Below are 18638 nucleotides of genomic sequence, written 5' to 3' on the forward strand. Positions count from 1 at the left end.
TAAAACAATCAAATAAGTCTAAATGGTAACAAAGTTAACATTTTCTATATAAAAAAATGTCTTAAAAATTATTCTTTTAAATGACAAATCAATTCCAAACAAAAGATTTTATTTACATAACAATAAAAACATTAGGGTAAACTACCCTGTTAGTCACTCTAAATAGAGGTCGTTCTTATTTTGGTCATCCTAAATTTTTTTTGTTAATTTGGTCACCCTAAATTTTTTTATCAAATTAATCACTCCACCATTAAATAGTTGTTCCTATTTTGATCACCCAAAACAATATGTGAAAATGTATTGCCGTTACCATTTAATGGTGGAATAATCAATTTGATCAATTTTTTTGGAGTGATCAAATTAACAAAAAAATTTTAAAAAATTGGGGTGACCGAAATAAAATCGTCCGCTATTTAGAGTGACTAATGGGGTAATTTGCCCAAACTTTAAAAATATTAGCCGTGTTAAATAGTAAATGTTAATTCTACTCTAATTTAGTCTTATTTGATTCTTTGTAATAGTGCAAAGATTAGATGAAAGGACTTTCCCATGTACATTCGCCTTTCTCTATTGCTCCAAAATATCATATTGGAATTTCCGTTGTAAAAACCCAACCTAGTGATCCTCAAATATACTATGCTGAAACTCCTTGTCTTTGGTTCCATCAATGTTTTTTAAAAAAAAAAAAAAATCTATTCATTACAAAAAATCAATGCCCAAAAATCACTATAAAAGGAAAACAAGGGCATGTCCAAAAATCCGTTTCCATGATCTCCATCATTTTTTTGCAAAAAAATAAAAATAAAAATGGTTATTCCTATCAAATTTAGTGGGAAACGTAAGTATTATCCATTTTTGCCAAGGTTTAGTAGTAAAGGAAAAAAGAAAGAATCATTGGCAAATGATCTTAGTTCACCGGGCTCTGTAAATGTACCTAAACATGTTGTGATTGTCATGAATGGTCTTAAGGAATTCACAACCGAGCTGCTTGAGTGGGTGCTCGAGAATGTTAGTGCCTCGGGTCATATTGTCACGCTCGTCGGTTTCATGCCCTGGTTAAATATCCCTCGTAAGTTAGCAATTCTAATTCATTTTGATTTTCAAATCATTCAATTTCGTGTTCTGATCATTTTGGGTTTGTTGCAGTGTTTTCAAAGACATGGCAAGATGTATGGATGTTGGAGTTTGAGCATTTGTCTTTAATAAAAGAGAAAAATGAGTGGAAAAATGATGCCAAATATATAAAGTTGCAAGCAGTGATCGACCTTTGTAAAAGACATGGGGTATTGGATTTCATCTCTTTTGATTTTTAGGTTAAAATATGTGGTTAGTTTATGCACTTTGGTTAAATTTGAGATTTAGTCTCGGTTAAGGGTGAAGTCAAAATTTTTTCTAGGAGGTTAAAATTAAGTTATACATTTTTATGAGAGCTAAAATGTAATTTCATCATTGTATTTGTTTATATCTTTATGACTTTCAAAAATGATTAAATTAAAATTCTAGTATTTCTGGGAGGGGTAAACTATAATTTTATTATATATTAATTTGAGATTTTAATCATTTTTGGGTGCCTAAAAAAGCAATTTCTCATTTTAAAACGGCCAAGGCCTTGCCAACCCTCCTCCCTTCACCCCTGTTCCCTATATTTAAAAACTTAAAATTGAAGTCCTACTTTTTTATTATTATTTGAGAATCTTAGTCAAGCCAATAAAGTTGTAAATATATATTTACCAAAACTTGTCAACTTGGAATTTTGATTAAGTTGTTATCATATAATGTGGTATATGATTGATAAGAAACAAGCATGATAAGTTGACAAATTTTGACAGAAAATACCAATAACGATAATGATTGGACTAGGAATTTTAAATTGGAAAAGTAGAAGGATCGAATTTTTAACTTTTAAAGTACATGGACTAGATCTCAAATTCTATACAAGGATAAGGACTAACAACATATTTTAACCTTGGTTTTATAAGATTTACAAATAATAAATGCATTCAATATTTTATTTAATAGGTTACATTACAAAAGGAAATTGTAATGGGTTATCCATTGCCATCGCTTGTTGTGGAAAGAATCATTAACCTTCGAGCATCTTGGGTTGTCTTTGATTGGTGAGTTCGAATACACATACAATGTTTGATTTGTTTTCCTTTTGGTTATGTTATTTTTTGGGGTGGTGGATCAGATTTAGAGATAATTTCTGAGGTAAATGAAAAATCAAGGTTTCGATAAGATAAACATGAGTTAAAAGGTGTGTCAATACTTATGTTTTTAAAAAGTAAGTGAAAAACAAAGAGTAATTTAAAGAGTAAGAACGAGAGTTCTATTTGGTCATTGGGCTGCCAGGGGGTTATTCTATGACAAGCAGCCATAGACTGTTTATAAGTCGACTATCTAGCCTTGTCGACGTGTCGGTCCTGCTTAGTGACCATCTTGTTGGCAATGCAATTTTAATTGTCCATGCCCTTTTTTGATAAGATATTAGATCCTAAGCAGCTTACTTTAAATTTAGACTATTGTTTTGTTTATATGCTGGTATAATAAGTAGAGACGAAACCGAGACTATTTTGATAAGAGCAAAGACAATTAAAAAAAAAATTGAGTGATTAAAACTAAAATTTTGGCTAAAAATGATTTTTTCATTTAACAAAGAGATTAATTCCAACTATTAATATTTGGAAGAGACTAAAGTTTTTGATTTTGGAAATGCAGCGACCGAAATTTGAGAAAGAAGAGGGCATACTTTGCTAAAAAAATACCTTGCAACATGGTAATGATGAGCGAGGAAGGCGATATGGACATGATCAAAGGTCGTCCGATGATCGATAGCGGAGAGCACACTCCGAGTGAATCCCCAGCCTGGTTGGCTACTCCGATGGTTATATTTTCGGAACCTTTGAAGCGAATTTTGGAAGACCAAGAATTCGGAAAAGACGACGACGATTAACTCCTTTTCCTTCTACCATCGATGATTGCGGACCTTAGAAAAAAACCACTAAAATTAGATCTCAGATAGTATGACTCCGAGTAGGATGTAAACATGCCAACTAGAGTTGTACGTAACCTCCCCCCCAATAGTTTACTTATTTCAACAATTTGTTTTGTAATAAATAAAGCTCATTGTTCCGTTGACAATGTTGTGAGTTTGAGTTATTTGTATTCATGTTATTGTGTAATTATGGACTCTTGGATTTTTAACATATGTTTACATACAATATATATCACCTTATAATTTTCAAAAAATTTAAGAGATCTGATTAAAATTTTCAAAAATTTTAGGGGATTAACGAGATTTTTCAAAAACTAGAGTTTAGTTGAGATTTTAAAAAACTTTGAAAAGACTTAATTAGAATTTCAAAAAGTTTTGAGGGGTCTAATTGCATTTTTCAAAAAAAAAATTGAAGGGTATAACGAATTTTTTTTGGGCAAAGCCCCCTTCGGTTTGAATGATGTTCCCCGGCATAATTTGATCTATTTTATAATGACATTAATCAATTCAAATAGTTAACACTATTAATTACTTCTGTTAAAGTATTGACATGAATTTTTTTTTCTTAAACGTGATGAGTTAAAAATGTGTGTTTAAATTTATCCTTAATATTTTAATTAAAATAGTTACTGATATTAACTATTTGGATTAACCAATGATATTATAAAAGTAGAAGACTAAATTATGCTAAATTAAAGTACATGGACTAGATATCAAATTTGAGTATAATAGAAAGACCAAAATCTGAATTTGGTCTTCCAATTGTTGGAAATTCTTTGAATTGCCTAAACACTATACCAAAATATTCAATACTATATCAACTCAACAATCCGTCACGAAGAATTTAATAAATAATGTTCAACATTTGAGTTTGAATATTTTTAATTTGGATTATTCAAGTTTGCGAATCTAAGATTTTGGCTGAAGTAATATCATTTAATATTTGGATCATTTATGCTTTGAATATTTTCGGTTTGGTGTTGAGCATATTTGCGATATTGACTTTTATGATAAAATTAAATTGAATCATATTCTAATTTAAATAAATTAAATAAATTTTAATTTTAAATCAAAATTAATCGGACAATTTAAATTTACAACAAATATTTTGAAATTATGTTAGAATAATGTTTCTATACATCCATATTTCGCTTTTGCCTATCCTTACAACTGCCTTTTATCTTCCAGAACCCAAAATTTCCTAAAATTGTAGCAACAGGATTGTATAAAAATATTTTGTCATATAAATTCCATCAATATATAGCTCCTTATTGCAACAAATTGTTCATATTTCCAACTAACCAAATAAGATACACATAATACATTTTGGGTTTTAGTTTCATTCACTTTCTTTTCCTCTCCTAAAATATTTTGGTAAAAATTTCCTCACGAAGACACAAATTAATGTTTTCTTTGATTATTACTAATGTAAATGTTGATGTTGTTATTGTGTTCGATGAACAGGAAGTGAGCAAATTACAGATAGAGTGAAGGCTGAAAAATTAGGTTGTAGAGTGAATTTCAAAACATGCCTGATTGTTTGGTTTCATATTGCAATGAAAGATGTAAGCTATCACTAGGACTCCTACGTTGTCGTTGGGACATGTGAAAGGGGCTTTCTCCGTGCATGTATTGTTCTCTGTTATAAATAAATTTAGATTGATAAAATACTTATGAACAAAGTGTTACATGTAGATCATTAGGAAACGATGGATTCGTTCGAATATCATATGATACAACTTTTAAGACCATCCATTTCGATTCCAAAGTTTCTTGCGACATCTTTCAAGGTTTTGGTTTTTGTAACCAAATTACACTTATTTCTTTTAGTACTAGTAGTGACAATATTAATGCTCTTGGTGAATTGCAATGGTGATAGAGTACTTTTAAGGATAATAGCCACCATCCTCACCACCTCCGGCTCCACCACCTTTTCCATATCCTTCTGCATGTGCACCTCCTGCACCATATACACCAGCACCTCCACCACCAGAACCACCTCCACCACCACCACCATGACCGCCTGCACCACCAAAACCTCCTCCAGCTCCTTCTCCACCACCATATCCACCTGCATGTGCCCCTCCACCACCATATCCTCCTGCACTTGCTCCTCCACCACCACTTCCACCACCACCTCCATGTCCACCGGCTCCTCCATACCCGCCAGCACCACCAGCACCACCAGCTCCGCCTCCTTCACCACCTCCACCACCATATCCAGAAGCTCCACCACCATATCCACCTGCACTAGCTCCGCCGCCACCACTACCACCACCACCACCACCTCCATGTCCACCTGCTCCTCCATACCCCCCGGCACCACCAGTTCCACCTCCTTCGCCACCTCCACCGCCATATCCAGAAGCTCCACCACCATATCCACCTGCACTAGCTCCACCGCCACCACTACCACCACCACCTCCATGTCCACCTGCTCCTCCATACCCGCCGGCACCACCAGCTCCGCCTCCTTCACCACCTCCACCACCATATCCAGAAGCTCCACCACCGTATCCACCTGTACTAGCTCCGCCGCCACCACTACCACCACCACCTCCATGTCCACCTGCACCACCAGCTCCACCGGCACCACCAGCTCCACCTCCTTCACCACCCCCACCGCCATATCCAGAAGCTCCACCACCATATCCACCTGCACTAGCTCCGCCGCCACCACTACCGCCACCACCTCCATGTCCACCTGCACCACCAGCTCCACCGGCACCACCAGCTCCACCTCCTTCGCCACCTCCACCGCCATATCCAGAAGCTCCACCACCATATCCACCTGCACTAGCTCCGCCACCACCACTACCACCACCACCTCCAATTCCACCCGCTCCTCCATACCCGCCGGCACCACCAGCTCCGCCTCCTTCACCACCTCCACCACCATATCCAGAAGCTCCACCGCCATATCCACCTGCACTAGCTCCACCACCACCATTGCCACCTCCTCCACCACCTCCATAACCAGCAGGACCGCCACCACCACCTTCTCCTTTACCACCACCACCTCCATATCCAGCAGCTCCGGCTTCTCCTAGATTTGCATGGGCACCGCCACCTCCTGCACCTCCTCCACCTCCTCCTCCAAGGTAGCCATTACCATATACCCCAACATTGGCACCACCATGACCAATGCTCGAAAGGTGAGGAGTTACTTCATCAAGAGTGAGGAGAGTTCTAGCTGCGGAACAAATACCAACACCTAATAGCACAAAGAAAACAACACCAAATATCTTCTTGATCCCCATGGGAACGTTTTAGTCCACCTTGGCTTACCATTCAAGTGAAGGTGGGTATATATAGGGATTGGCTTGGAGCCTAAAAGAGAAATACGCGTATGCTACATTGAGAGAGGTAGGACCTAGTTAGCACATGCAAAAGGTAATTTGTGGGGTGCCCCAACAAAGATTGTAAAGTCGGCAGTAAGACAAAAGTTTAAACTCACACCAGTAGACCCACTAGTGTGCATATGCTGGCACCCAAATCTATTTATTTATTTAAATTGAAACTTACTCCCTCGTTTTGTTTAACTAATAATGCCTTCAAATTAACATACTCTACTTTATCCTTCTAGTTTGATGGATATCCGAGTCAGACCAATGGTAAAGTTAGCAACTCAACAACTTGTTTACCATGATAATCTAGATCAACTTGACAATAGTATTGTTTATCTCACGTGGATTCTCTCGTTGGTATTGTTTCTTGCAAAGCATGTAAGAATAATTAACATTATTGCTTAAATCATTGAAAATGAAACAATAGATTCACTTGCCGGGTAACTGGGGTTTAAATGGAACTTTTAGAAGCATGAGAAAGCTAACTTTTGTTTCCAAAACATATATGTAATATAAATATCTACGGATTAAGATGGGATCATTTTAGAAAATAAGCCATATATATTCTATATTTAATATTTTAGTTAAGTTGGTATCACTTATCAACAGCGTTACCAAAAGTTTTTATTTTAGAAAATAAAAGTTATTATTTTGAGGATAATTTATCTTTTATATACAATCTAGAAAAATATTTACTCATGATGGGATTCAAACCTAAAACATTATAAATTTTCATTCTCAACTTTACCACATATTGTATTGTTATATATATTTTAATCCGAGAAAAGGTTATATGAAACTTGAATATTACCCATTTCCAATAGTTTAAAGTCACATCAGTAATTTTATTCGAACTTTAAGATTTTTATTTGGATTTAATTTTTTCGAATGAAAATGCTAAAATTCAAATAAAAATACTGATATAATATTAACCTACTAAAAGAAGATACGATAATATGACGTCTCTATTTAATACAATCCTTTACTATATTCTACTTTACTCTGAAATAATAATAAATGATCCATGAATTTACTAAAACAAACTCAAATCAATTATATAATTTTGAAATAAAAAAAAAACTCCCATATTTTCCAATATGTAATTAATATCTTTTGAATGATGCCTTTAGTTTCTAGAATGTAATGGAATAGGGGGCAAGCTGACTATGACCACATTCCATAATTCGGCCAATCCTGTTTTTGAGTCTAATTTAGAAAAGCACCACTTCAGGGAAGCCAACCAATTATTTCAACAGTTGAAACTAAATTTGGTAAAAAAAATAACATAAAACTTTTTGATACAATCCGTAATTTGATATATGAATTTTAATTTAATATAATTATATATATCAAATTATATACATAAGATTTTAATTTTGATTTAATTGTATACATTTAAAGAAATAAACACATCAATTTATTTTTACATTAGATAAATATAATTATTTGTGTATACAATATGTAAACATAAAATGATTGCATATTAATAACTGTATTAATGATTTATGAAAATGAATTAAATAAAATTTCATATATAAAATTAAAATTTATATATGACATTGCATGTCGGATCAAATTTCATGTATTATTTTAAAATTTATAAAAAAGATACTAGCAAACTGAGTATATATATATATATATATTCCATGATCCATGTGCAATTTGGTGCTCTCCAACCAAGCACTGAACAAAGAGGAATGCCATTTTATTTCTTAGGTATAGCCTTGTGGATACCTGATGGTATTATCCACCATATTTTAAGCAAATCTTAGTTAGGATCCTAGCAAAAATTTCATAACCATTTTTAAATTTCTTCCTCCTCAAACCTTAAATCTTAAAGTAAAGAATTTGAAGATGATCTTATTCCATTCCCCATACCATCTTTGCCCTATTATGTAGAAAATTGATGGCATTCTCCGAGGATTGTCTTAAGCAAAATTTGGTATTTGGCCATTATTATCTCTTTCTTTCCCACCTTCAAGTATGAAACATTTGATTCATTTCAAAGATAGTAGAAGATTTGTTATCTCCAATAAAATATAAACAATAACAATAGCGCAGGCATGAGAGTAGTGGGAAATCACATGCAATAGAGCACCTCCAAATCCAATAATATTCTCATCCCTCCATTAGTGGGTCCACTCCATCTCACTTTGTTTGCCTATCTATCCCTTTTCTTTTTCTTTCTACACCACTTTCTTTGAGGTGTATCATTTGGGGTTTTCATTATTTTAAGTTTTATTATTCTTGGTCATTTTAAATTACTTGGGTCGAATACTTTCATATTTAGATAGTTATAACTTTAGGTTCTTTTTTAGGTCAATTAAACAATTTGGTTGTGATTTTTGTGGTCGAAATAGGAAAAATTGGATTCATATTTCGGGTTAATTAATTTGAGTTTTATGATCCCGTCAATATTGAAAAGCCTTGTTTACATGATAATAAGAGTGTGTTTAGTTTAAGGAATGTAACATCCCCGAGGATGATGTGAGATTCCAATTAAAGATTTTATGTTTGGATTTCAAACATTAACTTGAGTTGGTTATCTCACATTCCCAACAATGTTTGAAATGTGGGGTAATCTCAATATTACCTTTTCCTTAATTAATTTTACATTCCTTTGGTACGGTGACTTTTTTGACAATTTTATCCTCATTTTAAAGACTTCATTCATTTTACTTAAACCCAAACAAAATCATAATGAAAACTAATGAGTTAAATACTCTAGTTATTTGATATATTCTTCTAGTAATATTTCAATTATATTTATTATTTATTTATTTTAAGTTGAGAAAAATTAATATTTTGCATATTACATTCTACTTGAAATATTATTTTTATAACAAAATTATCATTTTTATTATTCGGTTAAAATTGCCCTTAAACCATAACAAGTAACATGTTTTAATAAAAAAACATATCTTCTTCTCCGACTTATTACCGACAGTCTGCTCAGGGTTCCCAACTCAACAGTGGCAACTAAACACGAGGGTTGCGCTTGTTGCGAGACTTAACCCAACACCTTACGACATGAGCTGACGATAGCCATGCACCACCTGTGTTCGCGTTCCCAAGGGCAACCCTCTCTTTTAAGAGGATTCATGGCTTGTCAAGCCTTGGTAAGGTTCTTCACTTTGCATCGAATTAAACCACATGTTCCATCGCTTGTGCGGGCCTCGTCAATTCCTTTGAGTTTCATTCTTGCGAACGTACTCCCTAGGTGGGATACTTAACGCGTTAACTACAATACTACACGGGTCGATAAGCATAGCACCTAGTATCCATCATTTACGGCTAGGACTACTGGGGTATCTAATCCCATTCGCTCCCCTAGCTTTCGTTTCTCAGTGTCAGTGTCAGCCCAACAGAGTGCTTTCGTCGTTGGTGTTCTTTCCTATCTCTACGCATTTCACCGCTTCATCGGAAATTCCCTCTGCCCCTACTGTACTCCAACTTGGTTTCTCTCATCCCTTTGATTAAAAGAAAACTCTTGTATTTCTTTCCTCCCCAATTTTAATTTATTTATTTGAGAAAGGATATATGAAATATTTCACTAGAAAAATGCTACTAAATTTTGGCAAGATGTGCAAGTTCTTCAATAGAATCATATGCACCAGAAGCAACATTGAGAGCCAAATTCTTTTCCTTCTTGAATCTATCTTTTGGGCTTTCTTTAAAGTTCAGCTTGAATGTCTGTAATGAGCCAACCAATGTATCTATTTTCATAATGTTGAAGTTTTTTTGCTTCTTCTATAACAGTAACCATCATAACAAATCTTTTGGGAAAGGATCTCCACACCTTTTGTATCAATTTCACCAAAGAATATTACTTACTAAGAGCAAAAGCTTTGTTAGTGATTTCAAAAGGTCTTGAATATAAATGGGATATGGTTTTAAACCTGTTTGTGAGCATTGTAGTTTTGACTGTCTCATTCTAAAAGTATCTTCATGAGTTGTTTCGAGAATGTCTCATCCTTCTTTGGCAGAAACACATTTAGTATTTCACTTGAATTCTTTACCTTTACCTTTTTATACCATTGGAATTGCAATTAGCAAACCTTTCTTCCTAGGCAGTCCAAGTTGTTTCTAGTTTTACTTCTCGAGTTCCATCACTTTTTCTAGTGTAGGGCGACTCCCATCCAATCAAAGCAATCTTTCATACCCTTTTATTCATTGACTTGATGAATGTTTTCATTCGGGGTTTCCAACAAGCATAGTTTGATCCATCAACTAGTGGTGGTCATACGGTTGAACCTTCCTCTTTCATGCACTCCATGACTATGAACTAGACACTAGGACCACTGAAGTATGTTAGGTGGTGGGTTTTGATACCAATTGAAAACAAAATACTAAATCTAGTAGTGAGGTGAGACAAGTGAAATGGAACACCTTTTATCACATAGTTTGATACACATAAAGATAGAAGGAGAAAACATAACATGAAGAGTTGTTGATGCAGTTCAGATTTAACATGCGTTTGCAGGACTTTACCTAGAGAAAAATTCCACTACTAAATCTAATGGTATAAGTAATGATTTAAGCCAATTTATTCTAACTCTAGAATAATTGCAACCTCACTCAAATACACTAAATATAAACTTTTCCACTCGTCTTTCCCATTAAAGATAGAAAATAAATCACATAAAAGTAAAAATATAAATCACTCAGAATATTCCTCTCAACATGAACTGATATTGGAATTTGGCACTTAAAGGAATATATATATCTCATTAAGTAAGATGCCTAGATGCCTATAAATAGGCTACAAGGTTTGATAAAGATGATCTCCATATATGCAAGGGAGAAATGAAATAATTCTTCAATTGATCATTTTAACTGTCGATCTTCACCCTTTATCTTCACTACAACATGACCCAATCATTATCTTCAGTTTATCTCTTTGATATATGCATCATGTTTTCAGTCAAAAAAGTCTTGGCCAATCAGGACTCTTCTTATTGAAATGTATTGCCTTGCATAGCTGAATCTCTTCTTGATTTATACTATTCCAAACAACAATGGTTATCTTCTAATAAAATCAGATTGGTTTCTAACAATGCATAGATTGCCTTCAAGGTGTGAAGAAAGATGTGCCAACATCTAAAACCCCACTACAAGACACACTGTAGGCTGTGCATTAACATGATATGATAACATCAATATGGCTCCATCAAAATTTATATAAAATAAATCATAAATGAAAATTTAAGTTCAGTTTTTTTTTGATATAATAGAATTTTAAACTCACACATCTATATACATCTTTATTTAAATTACCATAGAAGCACAGCTTACAAATCGATCTCATATTTTAAAGATATGATGAACAACTTTGACCAATAGACCAAATGCTGGACTTCAAGTTCATAATAATTTAAATATAAAATAACACCACCATTATAAAAAACAAAGAAAAAAATGATTGTTATGTTCAAATAGTATAAGTGCATGAAGAGTGAAATTGTTTGGAAATGAAAATTTTATGATAAATCTCTATGATTGTTTTCTGTTTTTGCAATTTTAGCCGATAAAACTAACGATTACTTTGATTATGAATCATGTTCAGAGGCTTTGGAGGTTTTGCAAAGTGTTTTTTTTTTTACATTGACGCATTTCATGGTAAGATAAGAGATGTTTGTTTCATTCATACGTATTGCATTTATTTACATTGACGAGGTATTGTTAAAAAAATTGGGAGAGATGCTTACGGGATGGCAAAATTCGTTCGCAAAGTTAGGATGCTTTCGATCTCAAATATATATATATATATATATATATTTATTTATTTATTTTTGCATATTGGTGGTTGATGAATGTTGTTGAAGGCTTTATATGGTTATGGCGAAACATCGTTGAGTTCGATTGAGATGATAATTTTATTGTTATTTCAGCAAAGAAGATTCACCGAATCATTTGGAGTGGTTCTAAGACTATCATGCAGCAGTATTTTGTACCTATTTGAATGTAGTTGCTACTGTTTTAGGTGTGCTCTAATTGTAAAATGGGTTATGCTTAATTTCGAAGCTTATATGCTTTCGTCTGAGTGTACTTCTAGTCATGATTTGACAAACACGTAAAACTATTCTTTTGGGTTTATTAAATTATTAATAACAATTTCTTTGGCTTAAATAGGAATAGATTGAATCATATGCTATTTTTGGAATGAATGAAAACCCATGTTTCCATCATGTAATTAATATCCTTTGAATGATCACTTAATCTCTAGAAGGAGATGGAATAGGGGGCAAGCTGACATTAACCACAATCCATAAATAGGCCAATCCTGTTTTTGTGTCCTAAGAACCCATTTAATTATCTCAACAATGAACCTAAATTTGGTGACTAAAAAAATTAGCCAAGTGAGTACATTTACAATTACGACCTTTTAATTTGCATATATGGTGCTCTACAACCAAGCACCGAACAATGAGAGAATACTACTTTAATTCTTAGGTATAGAAGTAACATATTTATCCTTATCCGATATATCATCCAACATAAAAATAAATGAATTAAATTATGTTAAAAATTAAAGTGTATAGATTAAATATTAAATTTGAGCATAGTATAAGGATTAAAATTGAAATTAGACCACTATTTTATAGCGTAAACTTTTAAAAATAAACCCAAATAAAATGAAAAGTGACATATCAGTCTCTAAAATTCTTAATACATTCATATACTAATTTATTATAAAAATAACATAATCTAGATATAGTAATAATTTTTATGGTAATTTACTTTCTATACTTTTTACAACTTTACCAGATAAAATTGTACTAAGGATGAAAATGGTGATTATGACATTTTACCTTTCAAATCAAAATTTATGTTAAAAGAACTTCCTTGAATTCTAAAGCAAATCATATTAAGGCACTAACTTTTGTTATCGATATCCCATGCTTAAAATGATGGTATTTATTACATGCTATTTTTTAATATTAATCATTAGTATTTAGAATTATTCATATTCCTTCTTCAATCCTTAAATAGGAGAATAATGCGTTTCAACGCACTCGAACTCACGTACTTCTACACTGACAATAATGTTGATGCCAATCAAGCTAACACTAAAACTGAATTACTTACTCATTTTTTTGACAATTGTTTACTTAATCAAATAATATAATATTATTACTTAAAAAAACAATTTAATATTATTATACATTTGTTCATTTCAACCAATTAAACAACGTATGTTTCCTCAACAAGATTTTGCCATACAATTCCATCCATATATATAGCTTCAGCTTGTAATGCCTTTCTCAATAGATGTATACCGATTCATCATGGGTTAGAATAATTGTAATATATGCAAAACATTACGACCGTGCACATAACCTTCGAGTTGAAGACAAGACAACAATCCATTTGTATTGGGTTAATATAAATAAATTTAGATAGGTAAAATGCATATGAACAATGTAGGAGAAGATGGAAATCATTAGAAAATGATAGATTCATTTCAATATTATCATATGATATAACTTTTAACATCATCTATTTGGATTCTATAAGTTTCATACGATATTTTTAAGTATTTTGGATTACGTATCAAATTACTCTTATTTTTTTTAGTACCAGTTGTAACAACATTAATACTCTTAATATATGGTAAAGGTGACAAGGTACTTTCAAGGCTAATAGTGACCACCTTCACCACCTCCGGCTTTGCCACCATTTCCATATCCTCCCTCATTTGCACCTCCAGCACCATATGCACCACCACCTCCACCACCAGAGCCGCCACCACCACCACCACCACTTGCACCACCACTAACACCTCCTCCAGCTCCTCCTTCACTGCCATATCCACCTGCATGTGCCCCTCCACCACCATATGCTCCTGCACCGCCTCCACCACTCCCGCCACCACCACCACCTCCATGTCCACTAGCTCCTCCATATCCAGCTCCACCTCCTTCACCACCTCCACTTCCATATCCAGAAGCTCCACCACCATATCCACCTGCACTAGCTCCTCCACCACCATTGCCACCACCACCTCCGTGTCCATTAGCTCCTTCATAGCCGCCACCACTACCAGCTCCACCTCCGTTGCCACCTCCACTGCCATACCCAGAAGCACCACCTGCACTAGCTCCGCCTCCACCATTACCGCCACCAGCACCACCTCCATGTCCACCAGCTCCTCCATAACCACCACCAGCTCCACCTCCTTCGCCACCTCCATTGCCATACCCAGAAGCACCACCTGCACTAGCTCCTCCTCTACCACTGCCACCACCAGCACCACCTCCTTGTCCACCGGCTCCTCCATAACCACCACCAGCTCCACCTCCTTCACCACCTCCACCACCATATCCAGAAGCTCCACCACCATGTCCACCTGCACTACCTCCCCCACCACCACTACCACTACCACCACCACCTCCATGTCCACCGGCTTCTCCATACCCGCTACCACTACCAGCACCACCTCCACTACCATATCCAGAAGCACCACCTACACTAGCTCCACCACCACCATTGCCACCTCCTCCACCACCTCCATATCCAACAGCACTGCCACCTCCACCTTCTCCTTTATTAGCACCACCGCCATATCCAGTAGCTCTTGCTTCTACATTTGCATAGGCGCCTCCACCTCCACTTCCGCCTCTTGAACCTCCTCCACCTCCTCCATTGTAGCTAACACCAACAATGCCACCTCCATGAACACTGCCTAAAAGGTGACGAGATGTTACTTCATCAAGAGTGAGGAGAGATCTAGTTGCAGAACATATACCTACACCTAATAACACAAAGAAAATTGCACCAAATATCTTCTTGATACCCATGAGAACGTTTCAGTTCACCTTGATTTAGAATGCAAGTGAAGGTAGGTATTTATAGGGATTGGCTTGGAGCCTAGAAGGGAAATACGCGTATGATACATTGAAAGGGGTGAAAGCTTGCTAGCACATGCAAAAGGTATAACTTGTGGGTGCCCCCAAAAGTTATCAAGTCGGCAGTAAGAAGTTTAAACTCACACCAATAAACCCACTAGTGTGCTTATGCTGGCACCTAAATTTATTTATTTAAAATTTTAAGCTTCATTCCACAATTTGTTTCAAGTAATAATGCCTACAAATTAACATCCTCTTCTTTATCCTTCTAGTTTGATGGATATCTGAGTCGGACCAATGGCTTGTAATGTAAAGCATATTGATATTGGCTGATACATATAAAATTATTAGTAACTCATCAAGTTGATTAACATAATATGTGTCTAATCAACTTGTTTATCCCATTACCTGCTTGGGTTCTCAATTAGTATTGTTTCTTGCACAGCATGTTAGTGTTATTAATATTATTGCTTCAATCATTTAAATGAAACAACAGAATCAATAGCTTGATAATTGGGATTTAAATACATATAATATATTTATTGCATAAAATTTTAAAATAGTAGAACTTAATGTCATTTTCTTATTATTGATTAATTGGTTGATGAGAGAAGAAGAAAAGAATTATCTATACTCCAAATAAATGTAGAAAAAATTCTAAGTTTCTAGCCTCTAACCTAATATTTCTTTGTTTTTTTTTTTTAAATTAGGTGAAAGAAGATTACACTGAATTAGGCATGCTATTGGTCTCATAAAAGGATGAACATGGGCAGATTATCCACAAATAAAACTATTAATCAATACTCAACTAATTGAAGAACGAATAATCAATTATATAGTATCACCTAATATTCTTTATACTAAATTGAATCATATGCTATTTGTGAAATGAACGAAAACCCATGTTTCCACCATGTAATTAATATCCTTTGAATGATCACTTAATCTCTAGAACGAGAAGGAATAGGGAGCTAGCCGACAATGACGACATTCCATAGACCAATCCTGTTCTTGAGTCATTACATATAATGTCTCCCACTATTCTTTACTATATTTTAAATTATATACTAATGAATATTTAACTAATTCAATAATATCGATTGAATTTTAGCTTAATTGATATGGATAGTATTGTCAATGCGTGAGGATTTAGATTTAAGTGTACTGAAACGTGTTATCTTTTTATTTTTGGATTAAGAAAGGACTATAAGTAGTTCTAGACATTGTATAAAAAAAACATATACTTTTAGAACCCACCCTTAATCTCTAGAATGAGATGAAATAGTGATTTTGACGACATTCTATAAGTAGGCCAATCCTATTTTCGAATCTAATTTAAACAACAACCACTTCTAAGAACCCATTTAATATCTCAACAATTGAAGATAAATTTAGTGACATTAGCAATGTGAGTACAATTACAATTAGGACTTTTTAATTTGCATATATGATGCTCTACAACCAAGCACCCAACAAAGAGGAATGTTACTTTAATTCTTAGGTATGGAAGTACCTTAATTAGCCTTGTGGATATATAATGGTATTATCCACCATATTTTAAGCAAATCTTAGTTAGATTCTATCTTAATAGCCAAAATGAACAAAAACAAAAAGTATATAAGATTGGTATTCACTACGTAGAATGTTTTTTTTTATGTTAAGGTTTTGGGTTCGAATTAGTAAATGTGCACTTAATGTGGAAAAAGCTTTAAAGTCCGATCATTAGTATCCTATAAGAGTGTAGCCGAGGGTTGAGCAGAGGCCATGACCTTCTTAGTTAAATGGTATGATTGTTTTTAAATCCCTCTTCAAATTAATATTTCTATTTCATCATTTTTAGCCTCTTAATTAAATAAAAATAATATATTTTTAGCTTTTGTAGTCTTTTAGACTCCACAAGCGGATTAAGAATTTGACAAATGTATTATATGGTGTAATAAAACAATAATTACATAAATAAATGTGATACTTGTCACACCCTCAATCCGCTTGTGAAGTCCAAAAATCTCCACTGTGATGTATCAAATAATTACCATTTAGAAATTCAATTTAATCCATTTTACTACAAATTTTTTAATTTTATTTTGGTCTTTAATATAAAATTCCTGGTTTCGCTCCATATATATGCAAAGAGTACAATTTCGAAATATGTATCACAACAAGGATCCACAGTTCATATCTTGACACCGTGTATACTATTTGGAGACGATGGGTCCAAAGCTAAGATCTTATTCCATTTTCCATAACAATTCCCCTATCATATCGAAAAGCTGACAGCATTCTCCGATGATTGTCACCAGAATCTGGTGTTTGGCAACTATTGTCTGATATTTTCTTTTTTCACTTTCATGTCTGAAACATTTGCTTCACTTCAAAGATATAACAAACTCTTATCTCCAACAAAACATGAAACATTAGCAATAGCGCATGCATGAGAGTAGTGGGAAAGCACATGCAATATAGAGCACCTCCAAATCCAATAATAATCTCATCCCTCCATTAATGGGTCCACTCCATCTCACTTTGCTTGACTAGTGGAGCTTTTTTACTTTCCATGCCTTTGAATTATATAAATGTTAGGTTTCCTCTTTTTGCATGTTCTTTTTAGTTTTCATTGGTCCATTCCTTGACCTTTTTTTCTTCTGGATGAGATGAGATTGTCCCTTCGGTTCTGCACCGGTTCTGGTCGTGCAGGTCGGTGTGCATTATTTCTGTGTTAAAGCGGAATAAACAACACTCTCTTTGACATCGGTGATATTTTTTATTTGTATCGATTGTACTCACTTGTTCCTATCACTTCTAGTCACACTGGCCAATGCACGGTGAAGCAAATTATTTAATATTATAGGAGAAGACTTATTGACGAGAAATGAAACTTGAATATGCGATTCAAAGGATTTACGGATAAATATCTATAATACTATTTATACCATTATAAGTGATTTAATTAGCGAAACTCTAATGATTTTAGAAGGACTTATCATAGTATGGGAGATTGGTTTTAGACTGCTAGAATTCAAATGTGATAATGCTTTGTTAATTGAAACCCTCCTAGTTCCGCTTGATCCATCAATTCTCATGACACAATTGAGAAATGCGAATTCGACATATTCTTAAGGACCACAACAAAATTACCAATCATATGGCTAAAATTGCCAACTTATATTACAACAGCTTGTAGTTGTTTGAAAAACCTTCTGTCTTGATCCAAGAATTACTTGATGACGATCTTGCTACTATGTCCAATGTCTTTTCTTTACCTTATAAACGCTATTTTGCTGTATTTTTCTACCAAACTGATCATACTAGTTGTGGATTAAACTGGATTACAATGTTTATGTACTGAAGACTTATTTTATTGTATCATGTGTGGAATTAAGTGAACAGGACTCTTTCTGTTGCAAGAAATATTTGTAAATGTAATTTATGTTGGTATTCAAATTATTT

At 34.2% G+C, this 18638-nt stretch overlaps 2 protein-coding genes across 3 annotated transcripts; both read right to left on the reverse strand.

Moving 5' to 3' along the window:
* Positions 1–4726: 4726 nt before the first annotated feature.
* On the reverse strand, positions 4727–6288 carry LOC105789760 (glycine-rich cell wall structural protein 1.8). 2 transcript variants are annotated; one of them, XM_052627737.1, is made up of 2 exons: positions 5652–6288; positions 4727–5381 (listed from the first exon to the last, which is right to left on the reverse strand). In XM_052627737.1, exons 1-2 carry the CDS (start codon positions 6253–6255, stop codon positions 4882–4884), a joined length of 1104 nt encoding a protein of 367 aa, XP_052483697.1. In that variant the 5' UTR covers positions 6256–6288; the 3' UTR covers positions 4727–4881. The 2 variants fall into 2 exon arrangements, with proteins under 2 accessions (XP_052483697.1, XP_052483696.1); XM_052627736.1 differs by having other exon boundaries at positions 4727–6288.
* Positions 6289–13786: 7498 nt separating this feature from the next.
* Positions 13787–15177, reverse strand: LOC105789356 (glycine-rich cell wall structural protein 1.8). The gene has a single exon (XM_052627738.1). The coding sequence runs from the start codon at positions 15141–15143 to the stop codon at positions 13983–13985; it is 1161 nt and encodes a 386-aa protein (XP_052483698.1). The 5' UTR covers positions 15144–15177; the 3' UTR covers positions 13787–13982.
* Between the last annotated feature and the right edge of the window lie 3461 nt (positions 15178–18638).

The sequence above is a fragment of the Gossypium raimondii genome, chromosome 2 (assembly GCF_025698545.1).
Source record: "Gossypium raimondii isolate GPD5lz chromosome 2, ASM2569854v1, whole genome shotgun sequence".
NCBI classification, from domain to species: Eukaryota; Viridiplantae; Streptophyta; class Magnoliopsida; order Malvales; family Malvaceae; genus Gossypium; species Gossypium raimondii.

Bases quoted from the DNA above. Each gene is read 5' to 3' on its own strand.
- LOC105789760 (XM_052627736.1), bottom strand. From the start codon at position 6,255: ATGGGGATCAAGAAGATATTTGGTGTTGTTTTCTTTGTGCTATTAGGT.
- LOC105789356 (XM_052627738.1), bottom strand. From the start codon at position 15,143: ATGGGTATCAAGAAGATATTTGGTGCAATTTTCTTTGTGTTATTAGGT.